The 17,871-nt window shown below is 40.5% G+C and overlaps 2 protein-coding genes across 2 annotated transcripts in view; both read left to right on the forward strand.

Annotated features, from left to right (window-relative positions):
* Positions 1-17,871, forward strand: part of MPZL3 (myelin protein zero like 3) — a 28,023-nt gene that overhangs the window by 245 nt on the left and 9,907 nt on the right. The window contains exon 2 of the mRNA XM_020886711.2: positions 14,208-14,374. Coding sequence (XP_020742370.2) covers positions 14,208-14,374 — 167 coding nt within the window. The remainder of the gene's footprint in view (positions 1-14,207; positions 14,375-17,871) is intronic.
* Positions 1-17,871, forward strand: part of JAML (junction adhesion molecule like) — a 59,024-nt gene that overhangs the window by 226 nt on the left and 40,927 nt on the right. The gene's annotated exons all lie outside the window — the stretch shown is intronic.

The raw sequence follows: 17,871 nt of genomic DNA on the forward strand, positions 1-17,871 counted from the left end.
CCACCCACTGAGCGGAGTTGGTGGCTTCTCGGTGTTTTCTCGAGCCCCTGAGAGCTCGACCACCTTGCGTGACTCTTGTATTGGGCGATGGCGCGACTTGATGGAAACACCGAGGGCCCTGACTTTGGGGGCACCTGGCATTATCTCGTGATGAGTTATCAACGATTGACTCGGCTGTGGTTTTGTGGGCCTTATCTCCTGCTTAGGAGAGAACAGTTCTAGTCTTCAGTAGTTTGTCCCAGTAATCTTGAGAAAGTAGATTCATGATTGTTGGCAATTTTATTTTTTCTAAGAGACAGTCAGGGCCTAGGAAGTAAAACATTTGTTAGCCGCAGAAAGAATGTTCTTTGATCGCGTGATAGTGATGCATTTGTTGAGGAAAAGCAACTGCTTTATTATTTTGATAACAGTTTCTTTTTTTTTTAATAGAAGGCAGGGAATGTCAATTCTGTAAAAATTGTAATCAGTTAAATAATATCAGTTAATATTCACTCTGACATAATCTTAAAATTTGGATAAGTTTTGCTTTCATGCAGTTTTCAAGTTTCATAAATTTCAGTCAACCTAATTACCTTCATCTAGGGTGCAATTATTTCCTGGATTTTTGTGTATGTATGTGTTTGTCTTCCCCAGGAAATCATATGTTAGTAGAGCTAGCATTAGAGTGAATTGTTAACTTTGTAAAAAATTTCCCTGTGGGAATTTCTGAAGAGGACCTTTGACATAAAAGCTTCAGGTGTTGTAAGTCTCAGCAGGTAGGGCTAGGGAGTTCTTATTTATTTGATGATGACTAGTGTTTATGCCGCCAGGACACTCCCTGATCCCTCCCAGCTTTTCAGCTAAATTATTTTGCAATATACTATTTAGTCTGAACTGCCGTCACTCTAAATAATCCTGGTTTCCTGTCTCCCTCTTTTTCTTTCTCACTCTCACACAAATGTTCAAATATTACCCTATTGAAAAAAAAAATCTAGAAATAATGGGTGATTTCACAAACTTGAAGTCATTTCACATTAAAAAACATCCATCAATTCAGCAGGCCAAAAAATCCAAGCTTTGAAAGTTGAGTTTATGATCTGTATATACTTGTTGATTTATCTTTTGCCTTAAGAAAAAAAAAACAAAACACCAAAACAGATTTATTGAGATATAGTTCATATGCCAAATGATTTACCTATTTAAAGCATACCATTCAGGGAATTTGGGGATGGTCCAGTGATTAGGATTCCTTGCTTCCACTGCAGGTGGCAGGGGTTTGGTGCCTGGTGGTGGTTCAGTGCTAAAGAATCTACCTCCAGTGCAGGAGGCGCAAGGCTCAAGTTCTGTCCCTTGGTTGGGAAGATCCCTTGGGGGAGGAAATGGCACCCCACTCCAGTATTCTTGTCTGGAAAATCCCATGGACAGAGGAGCCTGGTGGGCTAAAGTCCGTAGGATCACAAAGAGTCGGACATGACTGAGCATGAGCACAATAGGGAACTAAGATTCTGCATGCTATGCAGTGCAGCCAAAAAAAGAAAAATAAAGTGTACCATTTACAATTGTGCAATTATTACAACAATTTTAGAACATTTTCATCATCTCAAAGAGAAACTCTATAGTCATTAATAGTCATGTCTTATTCTTCGCACTCCTCTGGTCCTGGCAAACACCAGTTTACTTTCTACTGCTGTGTTTGCCTATTCTGGATATTTCGTAGAATTGGACTTGTACAGTATGTGTTCCTTTGTGACTAGTTTTCTTTTTTCACTTAGTGTTTTCAAGGTTCATCCATTTTTGGGAGGTCTTTTGTTTTGAGTCTATTGGGTAATAGACTTTGGTTTCATTCCAATTTATTTGCCTTGCCTTCTCATATTTTTGTTGCTGTTGATGTTTAGTCGCTCAGTTGTATTCGACTGTTTACGGCCCCATGGACTGTAATGGCTCCTCTGTCTATGGGATTCTCCAGGCAAGAGTACTGAAGTGGGTTGCCATTCCCTTCTCCAGGGGATCTTCTGGACCCAGAGACTGAACCGAAGTCTCCTGCTTAGCAGGCGGATTCTTTACTGTCTGAGCCACCAGGGAAGCCCAAATATGTAGAACCAGTAGATTAAGACTCCTAGTGCTTACGCTTTTCTGTTTTCCATCTAAGTGTACAATTTTATGAATCAAAGCTTGAGAGATTTTTGTTTTGGAAAATTGGGTGTATAAAATTGGGAATTTTATAATTTTCCCCCATTTCTTTCATGTATAAAATTCAGTTCAGTTCAGTTGCTCAGTTGTGTCCGACTCTTTGTGACCCCTTGAACCGCAGCACGCCAGGCCTCCCAATCCATCACCAACTCCCGGAGTCTACCCAAACCCATGTCCATCGAGTGGGTGATGCCATCCAACCATCTCATCCTCTGTCGTCCCCTTCTCCTCCTGCCCTCAATCTTTCCCAGCATCAGGGTCCTTTCAAATGAGTCAGCTCTTCACATCAGGTGGCCAAAGGATTGGAGTTTCAGCTTCAACATCAGTCCTTCCAATGAACACCCAGGACTGATCTTTAGGATGGACTGGTTGGGTCTCCTTGCAGTCCAAGGGACTCTCAAGAGTCTTCACCAATACCACAGTTCAAAAGCATCAATTCTTCGGCAGTTAGCTTTCTTTATAGTCCAACTCTCACATCCATACATGACCACTGGAAAAACCATAGCCTTGACTAGACGGACCTTTGTTGGCAAAGTTACGTCTCTGCTTTTTAATATGCTGTCTAGGTTGGTCATAACTTTTCTTCCAAGGAGTAAGGGTCTTTTAATTTCATGGCTGCAGTCACCATCTGCAGTGATTTTAGAACCCAGAAAAATAAAGTCAGCCATTGTTTCCACTGTTTCCCCATTTATTTGCCATGAAGTGATAGGAACAGATACCATGATCTTAGTTTTCTGAATGTTGAGCTTTAAGCCAACTTTTTCACTCTCCTCTTTCGCTTTCATCAAGAGGCTCTTTAGTTCTTCTTCACTTTCTGCCATAAGGGTGTCATCTGCATATCTGAGGTTATTGATATTTCTCCCAGCAATCTTGATTACAGCTTGTGCTTCCTCCAGCCCAGTGTTTCTCATGATGTACTCTGCATATAAGTTAAATAAGCAGGGTGACAATATACAGCCTTGATGTACTCCTTTTCCTATTTGGAACCAGTCTGTTGTTCCATGTATGATTTTCTTGTTTTCTTTCCAGATTAGAAATTTTTAAAAATTTATATATTACTTCTATTGTTGGCTAGTTTTACCTGGCAAAATGATTTTTCCCTCTACATATGTGCTAAGTCACTTCAGTTGTGTCTGAGTCTTTGGAATCCTATGGACTGTAGCATGCCGGGCTCCTCTCCATGGGATTCTCCAGGTAAAAATACTGGAGTTGATGGCTGTGCCTTCCTCCAGGGGATCTTCCCAACCTAGGGATTGAATCAGCATCTCATGTCTCCTGCACTGGCAGGCAATTTCTTTACCACTAGTACCACCTGGAAAACCCTTTTCTCTTTGAGACAAGATAAATATCCATTAACACATTAGGCCTAGGGTGAAAGTTTCTGAATGAATGTAACTTTGGATTGATGTTTTTCTCTCATTTTTTTTTGACTGGAAGAGACAAATTATTTTCTATCCAGTGATTTTAGAATACTTTTAATTTCAGTAAAACATATAGAGGAAAGTGCCCATATCATAAGTGTATAGCTTAGTGAATTTTGAGAAACTGAGCACATCTGAGTGACTAACCAGAGCCAAAATCAGGATGTAGGTTGTTACTGACTTTCCAGAAACTTTCCTCATGCCTCCTTTCAGGCCTTCTCCCTTCTCCTCCAGGGGAATGAATGTTAGTGTAGATTTGTTTAGTTCACCATGGATATTATGGTTACTTTTCTGTAACTATACATTGAAGACCTGCTTATCTAGTGTTTAAAGTTCAGTAAAGTGACTTTACATATTGATCGCTTTGTGGCAAAATTATGTTCATGAATATTGAATTTATATAAAGAAGAAAGACGTTTCTAGTAGGTAGTTTTATTGAAGGTGTGGTTACTATAATTTAGTAATCAAAATTTGCTCAGAATTTGTCATTTTTATGCTTACTTTATAGCAATTTTCATTTTGTAAAAGGAAACCCTTGGTTTTGTTCCATTGAATAAATATTACTGAGCATCCATAATATGCTAGGTTCCATTTGGATGAGTTCAGGGTCTATTGAAGAAGACAGACAAGTCAACATATTATTTTAGAATCTAGTACTAAGAGCAAAATGCACTAGAAACCATGACATCACAGAGGAGGTGCCCTTAATTTGTAAGAGGCTACTGGGAAGACTTCCTGGAGGTGTCTCTAAAATTAAATCTTGAAAGACGAATAAGAGTTAGATCTTGGAGAATAGAAAATGGAGCTTCCCTGGTGGCTCAAATGGTGAAGAATCTGCCTGCAATGCAGGAGACCCAGGTTCGCTCCCTGAGTTGGGAGATCCCCTGGAGAAAGGACTGGCTGCCCCATGGACAGAGGAGCCTGGTGAGCTACAGTCCATGGGATCACAAAGAGTCGGGCAGGACTGAGCTACTAACACAACAACAGAGAAAGGGAGTAAGGAAAATTCCAGACATAGAAACATAAACAAGGGATGGTGGTATTAAGTAATTTTCAAAACAAATTTGATTAGATTAACCTAAATCCTGTGTTAACCCCAGATATATCTCTATGGTCAGGAGGATGGTGTGCTGGATCTAGTTCCTATTGGCTTTCAAGAGTTGATCATGCACGTGTCTTCCTAACTCAGCATTCAGAGACTTTGCATTTGTAGCTTGAAAATGGCCATGGTGGGAGTATCTGTACCACAGGAATTGTCAAACCCTACACACTTGGGTTTTCTATTTTTAGTTTTTCACCAGCACACCTCTGGATGTAATGATTGGTTTAGGCCAGTCTGAGGCACCATCCAGAGCTGGGAGTAGGGTCTATTTATTCTTAATTTGCTCCTCTCTCACCAAATCCATTCACTTTTCTTCTCCGTTTTTCCTACTCCCCGGAAAGCTAACCTATAAACTGCATCATCCAGGCTCCCGTCCTCTGGCTTCCAATTAGGTTTGGTCAATGGGCGGCATTGGCAGGAGATTGGAAGGCAGGAGGAGAAAGACATTTTTATTCCCTGCTCCCTCCCTGTCATGGTGCCATGGTTGATAGTGGCTGTGTTCTACTGTGGCTACAGCTTCTGTCAAGTGGCCCACACATCCACCTCTTACCAGGCTGCAGTAACACCATTTCCTCCCTTCACCCCTCAGGACTGGAGTGGTAAAGACTTTGTGCCTTTGTTGGCTTCCCTGACCCTGAGAAAAGTCCCTCTGAGAAGTGGCCCATACACTTTTCAAAGTCTTAGCTGACTCTGCCTTCTGTTTCCTGCCCGGACCCTGACAGAAGCCTCCAGGCTCTTGGGCTATGTGGGAAAGGTGGATACCCCAAGAAAATCTGGGTATCGTGAGGAAAGGAGATGAGGGAAATGGGTATTGAGCTGGTAACAAATAAGAGTTCACTGCCTTCAGGTTAGAGTCCTGTGGTGGTGATAGTCAAGTGGGTATATCCTGTAATATTTGGACACTCAGAGGCAGGTCATGGCAAGCAACATACTTTGGGGAATCATTAGCCCATTGGTGGTTGTGAAATCTGTAAAAGTGGATAGGATTGTCTAAAGAGAACATGTTGAAAGAAGGACCATGGGCTCAGGGTGAACTCTGAGCAACACCAATATTTAAGGGATGGGGTAGGAAAAAAGGAACCTTAGAAAGAAATTTGATAGAAACTCTCAGAGAAGTGGAGTATGTACATGTGTATGTATATGTAACACAGTCAGTGTGGAGAGTTGGTTGGAGGGAGACTAGTGAGATTCTGATTTTATAGCTCTAATCCATACTTCTTCTTTGCTATAAACCAGGATTGGCAAACTTTTGTAAAGGGCCAGATAGTATTTTAGGCTTTATAGGCTACATAATCTCTGTTGCAGCTATTCAGTTTTGTTGGAGTAGCACAAAGGGATCCCTACACAATACATAAATAAATGGAGCTGGCTGTGTTTGAGTAAAACTTTCTCTATAAAAAGATGCTATGATACACACTACTATATATAAAATAGATAACTAATAAGGACCTCCTGGGTAGCACAGGGAACTCTTACTAAATACTCTGTAATGACCTATATGGGAAAAGAATCTAAAAAAGTAGATACCTGTATATGTATAACTGACTCACTTTACAGTACAGCAGAAACTAGCACAACATTGTAAACCAACAGTGAAAGTTTTTAAAAAAGAGTGTAGAGAATAGTATAGAATATAACCATTTTGTAATCCTAATAAATAAAGCAAATTGATGATTAAAAAAAGGATGATGTGGGCTAGATTTGGCCCATGGTCCATAGTTTGCTGACCCCTGTCCTAAATCAACTGCCTCACCCCCCCACCCACACCCCCGATATTATCCCTTGGATATCTCAGAGTCACCTTAAACTTATCCAAAATCAAACTCATTTTCTTTCCTGCCGAGCCTGGTACTTTTCTAGTCTTCCCTGAGTCAGTGAATGGTATCACCAAGATAGAAACTTGGGAGTTACCCTTGATATTCTCTTCCCCAAACATTCCACATATGACCTGTCACCAGCTCTTGCTGGTTTTACGTTGTAAGTACTGTTGTCTTCTGAGTTCTCTCCACCTCCACTGCTACCAAGTTAGTTCAAGTTTTCCTTATTTCCCCCTTTGACTATGAAGTAGCTTCTTAGATTATTTCTTTATATATACTCTTGGCTTACTCTACATGTCTTCCCTAGAGTGATGTTTTAAAAATGCAAACTTCGTCATGCCCCTTCTCACTCCGTCCCATACTTAAGTATTTTCCACTTACTTTGAAAGTGTGACTTCCTATTACTCTAAGAATAAGGACCCAAATCTCTAAAGTCCTGCCTAATCTGGTTTCTACTTACCTCCTAGTCACGTCTCATTCTTCTTTCTCGTGCTTTTGTGTTGCTGCCATTCTGCTTTTCTTTCTGTTCCCTTACTGACTATCCTCTTTCTGGCACAGGACCTTTGCATATGCAGGATTCTCTGCCCGAAATGCTCCCGGTCTCCTCACCTTGTTACCCTTCCTTCAGAACTCAACTCAAAAGTAACCTTTTCAGGGGAACTTTCATTAACCACTCCCTGCTCCCCTATCATAACTGATATAGTTCTCATAGCACTCTCTTTGTCTTTTCCATGTAGTGCTTATCAGTGTTTATAACTATACATTTGTCTTTATGATTGTTTGATTAGTATATTGAATTTCTGCTACATTTAAAAAAATATTTGTTTATTTGGCTATACTTGGTCTTAGTTGCGGCATGTGAGATCTTTAGTTGTAGCTCGTGGGATCTAGTTCCCTTATCAGGGATCAAACCCCTACCCTGAGAGTGTGGAGTTGTAGCCACTGGACCACCAGGGAAGTCCCCTTCTGCTGCATTTTAAGCTCCAAAGCAGGGAGTATATGTATTTTGCTCACATTTAGTCTCGAACTCAGAGGGTGGCACAAAACAGATGCTCAATAAATCTATGTTTGAAGAATGAGTGAATGAATGAGAGTATCACCCTGGAAACTTTGAGACAGAGACGGTCATGGAGCAAATGGTCCATGAAGAAGGTCATGGAGCAAGCTCCCTCCTTGCAGAGGGAGTCAGTAAAGTCAGGAGAGAAAAGTCAGTTTTGATCCCTTGGATTTTTCGGGTTTAAGACAATATTACCTTTTATTAGAAGTGGTAGTGGAGTCCAGATTGTGCTGTAGGGTTCCAGGAGTGGATAGGCAGGAAAGAGGGAGATGTTAGATGTAGACAACTCTTGCACTAACTTGGCTTAGGAAAGAGAGGGCAGTGGTTGGTAATGAGTAGTATGACAGGGTTAAGCAAAATTTGTTTTTGTTTTAATAACAAATTTTCCTTAACCTTGTCATACTGTAACTGTAATACTGTAACAATAGTTATATATTTGTTTTTATAGATGGAAGAGACTCCTGTGTTTTTAGAGGCTGAGGGAAGAGACAGCCCCTCTTGAAAAGGGTAAGCTGAAGATAATTGAGAGAGTTTTTGTTTTTGTTTGTTTTTTCTGGAGCAGGGCTTGGAAGGGCGGGATCCAGGGAGAGAAGAAGGGCTTGACCTTGCATAGAAAAAGGGACACCACACCTTTTCAGATTGGAGGTAAGCATGAGCACAGACACAGGAAGGTGTGTGACTAAGCAGTTTATATTGCTTCAAGTTTCTTGAAGAAGAGAAATGTTTTCTTTTGAGAATGAGGTGTTTATAGGTTGTACAGGGGGTAAAAGAGAATGGCAAAGTTTGAGGAGTCAGAAGAGCTGACCAAGGCTGGTTAAAGAGTCATCATAACTTGGAACTTCCCTGGTGGTCTAGTGGTTAAGACTCTGAGCAGGGAGTGTGTGTTTGATCCTTGGTCAAGGAACTAAGATCCCACATGCTCTGCAATGTGGAGGAAAAAAAAATCTAGATAATTTTAAAAAAATGTCATCTTGCCTCGTTAAAGGCTTAGCTGTGATGGAATTCATGAGTTTCTTATGGTAACTATTTGTGCAACGGTGTGATTTTTCTCCTTCAGTGGACACCAGCCATAGTCTAGCAGTGGTCATTTAGGCTGAGTTTTTCCTGAATCAGTGCAAAGGAAAGATAGGTGTCTAGGAGGCTTAAAAATGTTGAAAATACTATAAAAATGGGAAAGGAGGAAAGTGAGGGACTAATAAGCACACTTTGTTCCTATATGAGAACTTTGGTGACCTGTCCACCTCTTTCTCTCAGTCTCTCTTTGCCTGCTTCTCTTCCTCTGAATTTTGCTCTTAAGTTACTTCTATTTAATGGAGGAAATCATCTTTACAAATTGAGTACAAACAGTGGTATATGTGCTTGAGTAGCATTATATGCTAAATATTATGTGAAAATTGAAAAAAAATAATAAACTGCATCAGAGAATTTGGTAGGGCATTGTAGCTGATATTTGAGCTGAGTTTTGAAGGGTGTGAGTACTGGGGATGTGGTGTTGTGGGAACAACCCAGGCAGGTTTGGTAAGGATGGGGAGAGCATTCTAGACAAAGATATATTCAACGAAAGTCACAGTGGCATGTAGGATATAGTAAATTTGGGAAATGGTAGTACATTTTGGGAACTGAAGGGGATGGGATGGGTAGTGGGTAGAGTAGCAGAAGTTGGAGGCCAGATTGGCACTATTTAGATTTTATGTTATAGCCCAATAGAAAATTGCTGAAGGTTTTTGATTTTGTGGTGTTCATTTTAATGATAATAGCTAGCATTTATCAAAAGTTTCAATTTCAGGTTCTATGCTATACATTTTATGTGTTACCTTCTTTAATCTTATTAGATCCTCCCAGTGACTCAGTGAAGTAGGTCCTTTTTATTATTCCCCCTTCAAGTGAGGAAGTTGAGTCTGGAACAGGTTAGGTAACTATTATCAAGATTTCATAGGCAGAAAGTAGCTGGGCTAGAACTCAAGTTCAAGTCTGTCTAATTCTAAATCCAAACTTTAAAATCTCTCTGGTATTCTTATGTTTTAAGATAAAGATAGTGGGCTGATCAAAAAGTTGGTTTGGAAAAACTTCGAATAGCTAAAGTAATCTTGAGAAAGAAGAATGGAACTGGAGGAATCAACCTGCCTGACTTCAGACTATACTACAAAGCCACAGTCATCAAGACAGTATGGTACTGGCACAAAGACAGAAATATAGATCAATGGAACAGAATAGAAAGCCCAGAGATAAATCCCCGAACCTATGGACACCTTGTCTTTGACAAAGGAGGCAAGAATATACAATGGAAAAAAGACAACCTCTTTAACAAGTGGTGCTGGGAAAACTGGTCAACCACTTGTAAAAGAATGAAACTAGAATACTTTCTAACACCATACACAAAAATAAACTCAAAATGGGTTAAAGATCTAAATGTAAGACCAGAAACTATAAAACTCCTAGAGGAGAACATAGGCAAAACACTCTCTGACATAAATCACAGCAGGATCCTCTATGACCCACCTCCCAGAATATTGGAAATAAAAGCAAATAAACAAATGGGACCTAATTAAACTTAAAAGCTTTTGCACAACAAAGGAAACTATAAGCAAGGTGAAAAGACAGCCCTCAGATTGGGAGAAAATAATAGCAAACGAAGCAACAAAGGATTAATCTCAAAAATATACAAGCAACTCCTGCAGCTCAACTCCAGAAAAATAAATGACCCAATCAAAAAATGGACCAAAGACCTAAACAGACATTTCTCCAAAGAAGACATACAGATGGCTAACAAACATATGAAAAGATGCTCAACATCACTCATTATCAGAGAAATGCAAATCAAAACCACAATGAGGTACCATTACACACCAGTCAGGATGGCTGCTATCCAAAAGTCTACAAGCAATAAATGCTGGAGAGGGTGTGGAGAAAAGGGAACCCTCTTACACTGTTGGTGGGAATGCAGACTATTACAGCCACTATGAAGAACAGTGTGGAGATTTCTTAAAAAACTGGAAATAGAACTGCCATATGACCCAGCAATCCCACTTCTGGGCATACACACCCTGGAAACCAGATCTGAAAGAGACACATGCACCCCAGTGTTCATCACAGCACTGTTTATGATAGCCAGGACATGGAAGCAACCTAGATGCCCATCAGCAGACGAATGGATAAGGAAGCTGTGGTACATATACACCATGGAATATTACTCAGCCATTAAAAAGAATTCATTTGAATCAGTTCTAACGAGATGGATGAAACTGGAGCCCATTATACAGAGTGAAGTAAGCCAGAAAGATAAAGACCAATACAGTATACTAATGCATATATATGGAATTTAGAAAGATGGTAATGATAACCCTATATGCAAAACAGAAAAAGAGACACAGATGTACAGAACAGACTTTTGGACTCTGTGGGAGAAGGCGAGGGTGGGATGTTTCGAGAGAATAGCATCGAAACATGTATATTATCATGAGTGAAACAGATCACCAGCCCAGGTTGGATGCATGAGACAAGTGCTCGGGCCTGGTGCACTGGGAAGACCCAGAGGGATCGGGTGGAGAGGGAGGTGGCAGGGGGGGATCGGGATGGGGAATACATGTAAATCCATGGCTGATTCATGTCAATGTATGGCAAAAACCACTACAATACTGTAAAGTAATTAGCCTCCAACTAATAAATGGGGGGGAAAGAAAAGAAAAGTTGGTTTGGGTTTTTCCGTAAATTCTTATGTAAAACCTGAGTGACCTTTTTGGCCAATCCAAATATATAAAGGATATGAGGAAAGTGTAGATTATCCATTTATTATTTATTTCTGCTTTCCAGTTTTTAGAGCTGTATCTTTAGTACAGAGACCCTGTATCTTGGGTCAGGAGTGAGGGCTTAGGAGCAACTAGATTTTGAAGGATGAAGTCTTTCCAGGCAGAGGAGCAGCATATGCAAAGGCATGGGAGGAATGACAAGTTTAGCATGACAAAGTCAGGATGTTTTTGATGAACCAGAAATAGTCCTCATTTTGGGGATGGGCTTAGTCTTGGTCTTGTGAGCTTAGTCTTGGTCTCCTCCTTTTAAGAGGAATGTGAACAGACTGGATTATCCAGAAAGGAATGAGAATCACGATTAAAAGCAGCAGAGGTAAAGGCAGTGGAATGGATGACTCATAAGTATGTCTGTGATAAGAAAGGTTGAGAGTGTAAGTTCAGTTCAGTTCAGTTGCTAAGTTGTGTCTGATTCTTTGCAACCCCATGGACTGCAGCATGCCAAACTTCCCTGTCCTTCACCATCTCCTGGGGTTTGCTCAAACTCATGTCCATTGAGTTGTTGATGCCATCCAACCATCTCATTCTGTCACCCCCTTCTCCTCCTGCCCTCAGTCTTTCCCAGCACCAGGGTCTCATGCAATGAGTCAGCTCCTTGCATCAGGTGGCCAAAGTATTGGAGCTTCAGCATCAGTCCATCCAATGAATATTCAGGGTTGATTTCCTTTAGGATTGACTGGTTTGATATCCTTTACTGTCCAAGGGACTCTCAAGAGTCTTCTACAGAACCACAGTTCAAAAGCATCAACTCTTCGGTGCCCAGTCTTCTTTTTTTTTCTCTAGGCCTTCTTTTTGGTCCAACTCTCACATCCCTTCATGACTACTAGATAAACCATAGCGTTGACTCTATGGATTTTTGTTGCAAAGGGATGTTTCTGCTTTTTAGTACGCTCTCTGGGTTTGTCATAGCTTTTCTTCCAAGGAGCAGGTGTCTTTTAATTTCATGGCTGAAGTCACTGTCCTCAATGATTTTGGAACCCAAGAAAATAAAATCTGTCACTGTTTCCATTTTCCCCCCCATCTGTTTGCCATGAAGTGATGGGACCAAATGCCATGGTCTTAGTTTTTTGAATAGTTTTAAGTCATCCTTTTCACTCTTCTCTTTCAGCCTCATCAAGAGGCTCTTTAGTTCCTCTTCACTTTCTGGCATTAGGGTGGTATCTGCATTTCTGAGGTGGTTAAGGACAGAACTAAAGATGTGGCAGTAAGGATGGTGAAGCTAGCTAATGAGCATTGATCACTTACTCTGGGTTAGGTAGGCTTCTTGGTGTGGCACCTGTTTTAATCCAAATATTTCTCACAGTTAAGTACTAAGGTAAGTGTTATTATTCTCATTCCTACCAGAACGAGAAGCTGAAGAGATCAAGTACGAAGACCACAGAGTCAGCAATTGATAGGGCTGGGATTTGCGTACTGTCTCAACCAGAGGGACTGCTGGTTTTCAGGATGGTGTGTGGGTTTGCTCTCTTTTGAAACCTTGCTGCTCTTTTTGCCTTTGGCCTGCCAGACGAATCATAGCTCATTGTGGTGGAGAAGGTGGCAGGAAAAATGAACTGCTAGTGGCTTACTTTAAAAAAAAAGGCTCCCTAGTGGGAGAGAAATTTCTACTACTGTTCTCTGAAAATGGAATTGCCTAAAGAAAGTGCCAACTCCTTTAGGGGAGACAGGGTTTCAGAGTTGGATCTATGGGGGTGGATTTGGACAGAGGAAGTCTCTAGAGACTTTTAAAGTCATATCTTATTTTTACATTTTAAAATGCATTAAATTGCCTAGAGGCTGTCATGCAGAGTGAAGTAAGTCAGAAAGAGAAAAAAATATCATATATTAACATATATATATTTGGAATCTAGAAAAATGGTACTGATGAACAGATTTGCAGGGCAGAAATAGGGACGCAGAGAATGGACTTGTGGACACAGCCGGGGAAGGAGAGGGTGGGACAAACTGACAAGAGTGACACTGACATATATACGCTACCATGCGTAAAGTAAAGAGCTAGTGGGGAGCAGCTGTAAGCACAGAATACTAAGCTCTGTAATAACCTAGAGAGAGGAGATGGGGGATAGGGGATGGGGGTGGGAAGAGGCACAAGAGGGAGGGGATACCTGTATACTTACAGCTGCATCACTTGTTGTGCAGCAGAAATGAACACAACGTTGTAAAGCAATTATCCTCCAATTAAAAAAAAAATAAAAAGAACCTTACCAAGCAAAAAAAAAATGCATTAAATTGCAAAGTTAATAAACTTTTTCCTGCCTCTGATTTACTTTTAATGGATATGTGATTCATTAACTGGCTTTAAGAAAGGGAAAAACAAAACCAAACCAGATAGAACCTTGAGGTAGATATATAAAATTCTTTGAAAAAAATTCCAATTCTTATTTCTGCTGGTGGTTGGGGCAGTGATAGCTTCAGGTGAACAGCCGAGCTGTATTTGGGGTAAATCCCTCCGACACAATAGTTGTCACACTCCTGCAGTGTAAGTGTGTCAAGGGAGTGGGTGGCATTGCCTTTTAGCCTTCCGTGGGCTGACATGCTTCATTATAGTTAACTTCGCCACAAGTCTATTGGAAAAATGCTGGTATGACTATCTTTAAAATTTCTACCCAGACTTTCATTCTGTGACTTCATTTCATAAAATGACGAACCACCACCCCACTGTTAATTAATGTAGATATCCACTCCTTATCCTTTTGGGCCTGCCTGAGAAGATATTTATTCCCATGACTTTTTGATGAGCGACCTAAAAATGATACCTAGTGCTTCTGTGTTGTTCACTCACATCTATGTATTCCATCCAATGCACACATTTTAAAAGTTTGGGCTTGCTTTGATTAGGTGTTTATGTCGTCTTTACCCTGGAGATTAAAGTGGATGCCCATGTCCGGGGTTATGTTGGAGAAAATATCAAGTTGAGATGCACCTTCAAGTCATCCTCTTCTATCACAGACAAACTCACCATAGACTGGACATACCGGCCTCCGAGCAGCAGCCGCACGGAATCGGTAAGTGTGTACTTTAATTTCTACAACATTTATTTATCTGGCTGTGTTGACTCACATGGGCTCTTTAGTTCTGACACATGGTCTTAGTTGCCCCACAGCATGTGGGGTCTTAGTTTCCCAACCAGGGATAGAACCCATGTCCCCTGCGTTGCAAGGTTGATTCTTAACCACTAGACCACCAGGGAAATCCCAGTAAGTGTATACTTTTAAGGCTCTTTCCTTGAGCTTTCTGTGGTCAACAACTCTGGAACCCTTTTATTCTAAGTCACAGGCATACTTTAGGCCATCTCATTTTCAGATAGAAGATGAGCTTCTATTAAATAGAAGGAGATGAGCTTCTACTCTGTATGACAGCCATTTTTGGTCATGGAGGGCTTTTTCTTCTATGTAAGAATCTTGCAAATATGCTATAGGAAAAAACCAGTCAGAAACTCAGAGGAAATGTGGTTTAATTTTGTTTCCCCTTTGTTGTTTCATTTTGCTTGGCTTCATAGCTTGAGTTTCAGATTTGTTGTACTAAAAAGGGTACCTCCAGGCTGTTGGATAGAAAAATTCTATAGGTCCCAGTCTTAGACATCCTTTCGCTGAATACTTCTCATTTCCTATCATGTGAGGTCATCTCTGTGGGTGTATCTGTTTGCATATCAGTACTGTGTAGATTTATCTTGGCATCTTCTCCAGTGTATAAACATCTGCATTGATTTACACAGCTCCCTTTGAAGGAAGTGGTGGCACCTTATGTTGATGACAGACGCCGTTGGTGACAGATGGTCTTGAAATCTTAGAAGCAATATATTTTAATCACACATATAAAGCACATTTATGGCTCAGATCCATTGTGGATGTCTAATTGAAGATTGCAGTGCTATTAAAAAAATACTTTCTCCGTATGCTTCCAGCAACATCCTAGGTCAGGATACATTTTATCAAGAATGTGAATGTCATAGCAGCGTGTAAGATTGTGTCTTTGAAAGTATCCTTCATTTGTTATCCTGTTTTCTTCACTGGGAGTACTTTCTCTTTGATTTTAATGTGTAAGCTTTGGATTTTGTTTTAGGAGCCATTATTGAATGCCATGTAGCATCTCCCAGTAGCTACAGTAGGTGTTCCAGTAAGTTGTTCTAGTGGAGGTGGCTCCAGTGAGGGAAGCAAGGCTGTATTTGCAGTCCCTTTTTCTTTAGACTTAAAATAGGTCACTTTATTTTGAGTGGCCAGGAAACTATGGCTGGCTTTATATGACTCTTCTTCCTTGGTCGAAAGTAGGACAGAATAAACAATGGGGATTTTCTAGGGGTAGAAACCTGAAAGGCAAACTGCAGTTCTCATATGGTGCTGCTATTTGTGAGGCTAGTCAGGAAATCAGCAAACGCACCCAAGCTGGAATTATTGGATCCTTTAAGTTTGCATTATGCTATGTTGCAGTTATGTGGTCAGTCAGGATTCTATCAAACTAATCAGATAACAGGATTTGAGTATCACTAGTTTAACTTAGCAGCAGCAGCAGCAGTTTAACTTGAAATTTACAGGTTAGATCAATCCTGAAGATTCACAGCAGGCTTTGTTTTGTCAATCAGTTCAGTTCAGTCACTCAGTCGTGTCCAACGCTTTGCGACCCCATGGACTGCAGCACGTCAGGCCTTCCTGTACATCACCAACTCCTAGAGTTCACCCAAACTCATGTCCATTGAGTCGGTGATGCCATCCAACCATCTCATCCTCTGTTGTCTCCTTCTTCTCTTGCCTTCAATCTTTCCCAGCATCAGGGTCTTTTCAAATGAGTCAGCTCTTCACATCAGGTGGCCAAAGGATTGGAGTTTCAGCTTCAGCATTGGTCCTTCTAATGAACACCCAGGACTGATCTCCTTTAGGATGGACTGGTTGGATCTCCTTGCAGTCCAAGGGACTCTCAAGAGTCTTCTCCAACACCACAGTTCAAAAGCATCAATTCTTCAGTGCTCAGCTTTCTTTATAGTCCAACTTTCACATCCATACATGACTACTGGAAAAAACATAGCCTTGACTAGATGGATCTTTGTTGGCAAAGTAGTGTCTCTGCTTTTTAATACACTCTCTAGGTTTGTCATAACTTTTCTTCCAAGGATTAAGTGTCTTTTTATTTCATGGCTGCAGTCACCATCTGCAGTGATTTTGGAACCCCCCAAAATAATGCCTGCCACTGTTTTCACTGTTTCTCTATCTATTTGCCATGAAGTGATGGGACTGGATGCCATGATCTTTGTTTTCTGAACAAAAATTGTTTTGTCAATAAGAAATTTTAAACCCTTTTATGCTGATGCTGATAATCTGTGATAGGTATTCTTTACCTCCCTCTTTGGAACACTCAAAGAGTGTTCCAGCTGTGTAAATCAATTAGTAAACAGATATTGGTTACTAATATCTGTATTTCCCACTAACTGGTAAATTCCTGCCTGAATCCTACTGTATCATTTTGCTAAACCCAGTGACTAAGGGCATGTAGTAGGTGTGCAACAAGTATTCATTGAATGAATGCCTGAACCAGGAAGTGATTTAGTGTCTTCTCTGGGAAATTGCTTTTCAAAATTGGGCAATGCAGTGTTTGTAAAAGCCTGGGTTCCTAAGTGGGGAGGATACCAAGTAAGAAAAGAACGAGGAAAGGCTTGAGTCTTGCATAAGAGAGAAAGATGATATTGTATTGTAGTGCCTGCCCAACCTACCACCAGGTGTAATGAAGTGTTTTTTGGTGATTAGGTATCTGATCACCAATCTGAAGCAGCATTGTTTTAATTCAGTGTATATTCATTGAGTACCAATCACACATCTGACTTGGGGTTTTATTAATTTCCAAGATAGATGACTTGAGAGAGGCTTATGTTATAGCCTCTTGATGATTTTGAGGATAAATGAAAAATCTCCCCTTTCCCACTTATTCATTGGGTGCTTTTGAGTAACTCACTTAATTTTTTGTTTTTGGCCTTGTTTCCCTGTCTGCCCCATGGATAGTTCAGTGTTGTTGTGATGGTCAGATAAGTGAATGTGTAGAGGTTGATTGCACCCTATAAAGTACCATGTGATAGTAGATGCTGCTTTAGAATAGGATTTATTGACTTTGGCACTATTGGCATTTTGATCCAGATAATTCTTTGTTGTGGGGGGCTAGCCTATGCACTGTAGGATTTTCAGCAATATCCCCTGGCCTTTACCCTCCAGATACTAGTAATACAACAAAAAACATCTCCAGATGGTGCCAAATGTCTTGAGGGCAAAATTGCCTCTAGTTGAGACCTGCTACTTTAGTACATTGGGGAAAAGAGATTTGAGAATCAGAATCCTTGGATTCTTTTGTTAGGACTGTTTTGGGGACAAGTTTCATAAACCTATCTTTTTAACCTATAGTGCAGAAGTGAACAAAGCGTAAGAAAAAATTGTCCAACTGAGAAAACCCATTATACATTTGTATTTTATTTGTGACTTACTTAGCTTTATGTTGGAGAAGGAAATGGCAACCCACTCCAGTG

This window comes from Odocoileus virginianus, chromosome 10, assembly GCF_023699985.2.
Source record: "Odocoileus virginianus isolate 20LAN1187 ecotype Illinois chromosome 10, Ovbor_1.2, whole genome shotgun sequence".
Taxonomy (NCBI): domain Eukaryota; kingdom Metazoa; phylum Chordata; class Mammalia; order Artiodactyla; family Cervidae; genus Odocoileus; species Odocoileus virginianus.